Source organism: Rhipicephalus microplus, chromosome 1 (genome assembly GCF_043290135.1).
Source record: "Rhipicephalus microplus isolate Deutch F79 chromosome 1, USDA_Rmic, whole genome shotgun sequence".
Lineage (NCBI taxonomy): Eukaryota > Metazoa > Arthropoda > Arachnida > Ixodida > Ixodidae > Rhipicephalus > Rhipicephalus microplus.
Genome location: NC_134700.1, coordinates 256,072,809 through 256,078,808, shown reverse-complemented (window position 1 = coordinate 256,078,808; position 6,000 = coordinate 256,072,809). Strand labels below are relative to the sequence as shown.

Below are 6,000 nucleotides of genomic sequence, written 5' to 3'. Positions count from 1 at the left end.
GAAAATTCCTATGAACCAACCAATGGCAGCACCCGCCATGGAGCACAAAAATTTCTGTCAGTAAAATATGGTGCCCAGTCATCAGGACATACCATGAAGTTGAAGTTTTCACCTGTGAAGCAAATGAGGCTAATGTTCACTCTGAAACATGGACGTGTAGGGGCGCTGAGGTTGGTGGCAATTGTGAAAATTGATTTCAAAAAAAATTCCAAGAAAGAAAGGGAACATGAAATACAACATATAGGAAGAGAAAGCGTTCAGGTACTTGTACAGGCACCAAGGCTACAGGTACCGAAATACTGGTACCAAGGCTACACTTGGTACCTGTATTAGTACTGGTACCAAGTGTAGTACCTGTATTGGTACAGGTACCAATACAGGTACCAAGGCTACACTCACGTGTACACTGATGGCTCCGTCGCCAAAGAGACAGCGACATCAGCATTTATATTTCCGGAATTGCGCAAAGAATACGCATGTCGATTGGACCATCTCTCCTCTTCAACAACGTTGGAGCTCGTAGCGATGGCGCTAGCCTTAAGCTTTATTAAACTGTCAACGATACCAAGAAAATGAGTGGTAATTACAGACTCTTTGGCGTCACTGGCGTGTGTGGAAAATTCCACTTGAAGACACATTGATTTGCGTATAGTATACGCTATACTAAAGGAGATTTCAGAAGCTACGAAGTCGAATCAACGAGTGGCATTTCAGTGGATTCCCAGTAACTGCGGAATCAAGAGAAACGAAATGGCACATGAGTTAGTGATTACCACTCATCATTCTACACAAACGTGCCTCATTCCTGTATCTCAACATGATGTAAATAGAATTTTAAGAACAACAAATCGTGAATTCCTACCTCGTTTACAGACAAAACGAAGAAATCGATCCTATATGCTGATGATCCCAATCTTGATTGCCAATTAGACCGTGATCTCCCAAGGCGTATTGACACACTCATAGACCACATAAGACTCGGAACTGCTTACACAAAGCACTTCCTACTTCGTATTCAGCATGCTACATCATCAGCATGTTCATGCGGCCACGACGACGAGGATATCTCTAACTCTAGATCGACTGGCCAAAACACGACACACACCGAAGGCTACTCGAACAGGAACTCAGTACGTTATATCCCGAGCGGCCGTTTGCGTTGGATAAAATACTAGGTCCACGGTCATCTAAAGCAAATAGCAAAGCAATGAAGGTGCTGCCACGCTTTGAAGAAAGGAAGATTTGTGAACACTGCTGAGCCGACTATAGTTAAAAGTGAGCGTGGAGACTACGTGTTTGTTCAGCCCATAGAATTTTCGCACTCATCTATGTAGGACTATATATATGTATATATGCTATTTTGTTTTTTTTTCTATTCTTTATTTGTAAAAATCAAGTGGAAAGGGGTAGCCATCGCCAAGTAGTGGTGACAAAAAACTTCTTTGTTTATTTTCTACTTCAATAAAAAATGCTATCGGGAGCGTCTTTTTAGATTGGCATTGGAGGGTTGGATTGGCAAATGTGACTGTCTGGTCATGACAGGAATATCATAAAGATCTTGTAACGTATCTCGCCAAACTCTTTTCAGCAGACATCTTTGGCACATATCCGCATGCCATAGGCCGTGCTATGCGGGTAACTAGCCCAGGCAATTGACAGTTTACATAGGAACAAGAACTGCGAGAACAGAAATCGGTAATTCGAATGTGGGATCGTTAATAGAAACCGACATCGCCAGCGCTGACCAGACGAATGCAAAAAATAAAAATAAGCACCACATCATGAATAGTACCCAAGGATCCTGCTGGCTGTCACATATTCGGCCACAGCGCTATGCCAGGTCTTCAAACTGCTTTTGGAAAAAAAAACGCTATGCAGGTGTAATGACGGTGCAACATAAATTGTGTTGCATTCCTGGGTATCTAATTTTATGATAAAGCATTGAACAATGCATATGTACTGCCGTGATGCAGGATTCATGTCTGCTTAACGTGAATTTAGGTTCCAGTATTTTTTGGCACAGCACAAGATCGACGAAGATGGAAGACGGAAATGACGCAGACGAGTGTCTTCGTCAATGTCGTGCTTTACCCGAAAATGTGGTCGTAACAACTAGCCCAGCTTTCAATGCTCTTGTGGTTCTAGTGTTGGCTCTACTTTTATAGCAGTATAATTAACATTACACTTAGTCTCCTATGATTCAGTAAGCTATACTCAAGCTTTGGTCGACGTTGCTGGAACACGAAAACGAACGCTACATATAATATTTACATAATCGCACCGTAAAGCGCTCATCGTGTCGACCATGCTGACGTATATGCTCTAACGTGAGCGCTGGCGTTACTACAAACCGTTTTTTCAGCTAATATTAAACGTCAGTGTAGTCAGCATTCCAGGTAAACATACGATGTACAAACACTAAACTTACCAATAGTCGTCGACCTACGTCGAAAAACGTGCCTCAAAGCTAATAAATGTAATATTGAGAATTACTCGCTGTTTGATTCGCATGAAACCGACTACTATAAAAAGTAAGGATCTGCCGATTTTTTTTTTCAGCTTGACGCGTTGCCTCAATTGATATGCAGCTGATGCTCATAATTATTTCACTTCAGCGCTCACCTACATCAGTGCGGTTTTAAAAAGCCCGCCCTATAAACATCACTCACGTGAAACTCATTACAATATTTTGACGTTCTCCATCGTCCCCCCCCCCCTCTGAAGTTTTCTATTCTCCTTGGGCGCTGGCCTCTGACCATGCATTGTTAACCTTTTTTTTTTCAACCATTACCGTTGTTATTTTGATCACAAGCTTCAAGTGTAAAGTGTAAAACTCTGGCGATGATGGTGGCGTCGCCTGCTGACGGGAGGAAATGTCTGGTTTTCAATACAATCTGTGTCAAAGTACGCGCAGTGCAGCGACGAAAACTGCAACCACCGATCCACCGATCACGTTACAAGTTTAAATACTGATCTCTCTCTCTCTCTCTCTCTCTCTCTCTCTATATATATATATATATATATATATATATATATATATATATATTTATATATATATTCTGATTCAGCGTGTCTTCTCTTGCAGTAGAAAGTCGGACATGAAGTAAAGTGTACGGTCTTTATTATTTTTTTTTGTTTAGTGTCACTACAAGGTGTTGGTGCACTCATGAATCATAGAACAATGCACAGCCCCGGGCGACGACAGCTCGCACAATCGTGCGAAAACCCGGTTCTCCTTCAAAGGCCCACGCAATCGGGGGAAGCCGGTAGTTCTCCAAAGATCCACATCCTGCCACATCTCCTACTCGACGGGACCCTCGGTTTTCTCCCCTAGACGGAGTTCTGACGCCGGGTCCTCGCTGCCGCACCAAGCCCTCTCTCATCTCTCTTTCTTACCAGTCGCCTTCCCCATTGGCTCCGTGCCTGTCACGTGGGCCCATGACGTGTTGGTCCAGTTGCGCCGCGCTGCCGCTGCGCGACGCCACCGGTGCTCATTTGTCGATCGCGTCTCTTGTCGGTACCACCGCACGAGGACCGACTGCCCCTTCGGCCGGAAGGATCCCACCGCTAGTTACGACGAAATTCCACCTGCTTTGTTGTTGACTGTGATCGGGGTCTGCTGGCGTAGTTGTGACGAATGTAAATTACCACCACTGCGGTTTTTCCTTCTAGAAGCCCCGACTAATTCTACAAACCTTGAGTACGAGACACCGGGAGATTTGAAAAAAAAAAGAGTCTTTTGTGGCGAAGCCGACTGTGACGCGAGTGTGATTTGAACGTGTGACATTGGTGTACTGCTTGGATCGGCGCGGGCGCATTGGCGACTTTACAACTTTGTTCGTTTTTGTTTCTACTGGTGCTGTGAGAAAACATGCTTTTTAGGCCGGGCTGACTTGTATCAGAATACATTCTAGTTAGACTACGCGGGAGATACTCTGGTGGTGCCGGGGATAGAAAGAAGACAACGAAAACTATGGATTGTCGTCGTGCCGCAGCGGTGTCTGCTGGCGCTGTGACTGTTGGGAAAACGTTCGTCGGTGGATCACATGCCAGGATTTCAGTCTTCTTTCTTATTGGGACTCTCCTCGGAGTCGTCTTGCTCGCCTCACAAGGTCAGTGCAGTCTCGCACAGCAAGCATATCATCGCGGTTGTGGCTGTCGTCTAGTTTTCTTTTCGATTCATTTTTCATCTAACCAGTGCAAGTGACCTTACGCGACTTTGTAATAGACTAGAAAGTAAGTTGAGTTATGCGTTGCGATGTTTGTGGCGTTAACCGGGCAGTTGTGGAAATGGTGTTATTTACACCGAAATCGGGGCACCTTCATTCGAGTATAAACTTCACTCCTAGTTTGTTTCAGGGGGTTGTGCTTGTGAGTTTTCCAAAAACGCAGATGCCATTTCTAGGAATCGTGATGAAAGTGTATTGAGTGTATGGCATCGCACGTCATTCTCCTTTCTACAGTCGTGGCTCAGCAGTACTGATTGAATTATATCACCTACGTGCGTAGTGCTTGTGGGCTCCAAGCGTTAGCAAGCTTTGTGAGAACGAAAACTGTCGAAGTCGCCGAACACACATTTAATTCATTTTATTTTAGTACTAATGATAAAGTCAAATACTGTAGCCATGCACAAGAACTGCTACTTATTTGACATTAATTTCATTGAAAAAAAGTCATATTTGCTGTACAAACCTTAGATACACTTGCGTGTCAAAACGCATTAACATTGCCTGTCCGATTAAGCTGTAGCATTCAAAGCAGTCACTCAACTTTTTCACGGATGTTTGTCATCTGTTGCGTGCAAATTCACCCTGGCCCCGCCGCAGTAGTCTAGTGGCTAAGGTACTCGGCTGCTGACCCGCAGGTCGCGGGTTCGACTCCCGGCTGCGGCGGCTGCATTTCCGATGGAGGCGGAAATGTTGTAGTCCCGTGTACTCAGATTTGGGTGCACGTTAAAGAACCCCAGGTGGTCAAAATTTCCGGAGCCCTCCACTACGGCGTCTCTCATAATCAAATGGTGGTTTTGGGACGTTAAACCCCACAAATCAATCAATCATCAATCAATCAAATTCACCCTGTCCTTCCAATGGCATCTAAGCAGGGCTGGTACTTCCATTAAATGCCTAGCGATAGTTGGTGGTGCTGTGATTTAATTAACATTCCAGTGTACATGCACGTGCTTTTATCAGCTCTAATGAGGTAATAACAAAATATATAAAAATAACTGGTTTGTGTTCCGTGGATGTTACATGTGCGCGGTATGGTAGATATTACGCAATGTAACTTCAAAACGCACCGCTCATCGAAACCCTCGCATCATTTGGGATGCCTGCTTTTACAGCACATTTCACTGATGAGCTGTCAGAGAATTTGTCATGCTGCTAATGACTCAGTGGTAAGCTTGAAACTAAATGAAAAATGAGACGCCATTGAAAAAAAAAACAAAGAAAGACACAACAGGTGTGCATACTTTTCTTCCATAATTTTGTACTAAGGCGTTATATTTAGGATTTGAATTATGTCAGCCGAATAGTTTCATTCTGTCTTGTTTGCTGCATTATAGTGAATAACGACGCCGGTACGCATTCTATGTCACTGTTGCTTGCCAAAAATAACTAACCGTCAGGCAGTGTGCAGAAAAAAGGCGGTAAACAAATGGTCTGTAGAGCAAATACTAGTGAGAGCTTTTTCTCCCGAGTTCTTTCGAAAACATGCCAACTTTTCAATTTCGAATAAAAACTTAGCTGCATGCACACTTGGCAACCGTATGTGTGTATTCATGTCTGTACACCCGTACTTTACGTTTTTTCAATATAGTGAGCAAGCAATTAAACACACTCGAAGAAGTTTCGCGAAACTCATAGATTAATTTATGCTGTCTACAATGCTCAAACAACGCTCATAAAACGAACGAATGCAAACAAAATATTTCATGCAACGTGGGCCTCGTCGTCATACGCTCATGGCACTTCCTTGTGCTTTGCATTTTTTTTACCTTGA

The 6,000-nt window shown here is 43.7% G+C and overlaps 1 protein-coding gene across 2 annotated transcripts in view; it reads left to right on the top strand.

Moving 5' to 3' along the window:
- Positions 1-3,665: 3,665 nt before the first annotated feature.
- Positions 3,666-6,000, top strand: part of LOC119186935 (protein amalgam) — a 307,392-nt gene continuing 305,057 nt past the window's right edge. For both annotated transcript variants that reach the window (XM_037435281.2, XM_075893704.1), the window contains exon 1: positions 3,666-4,112. In XM_037435281.2, the coding sequence (XP_037291178.2) occupies positions 3,974-4,112 (139 nt within the window). In that variant the 5' untranslated portion in view covers positions 3,666-3,973. The remainder of the gene's footprint in view (positions 4,113-6,000) is intronic.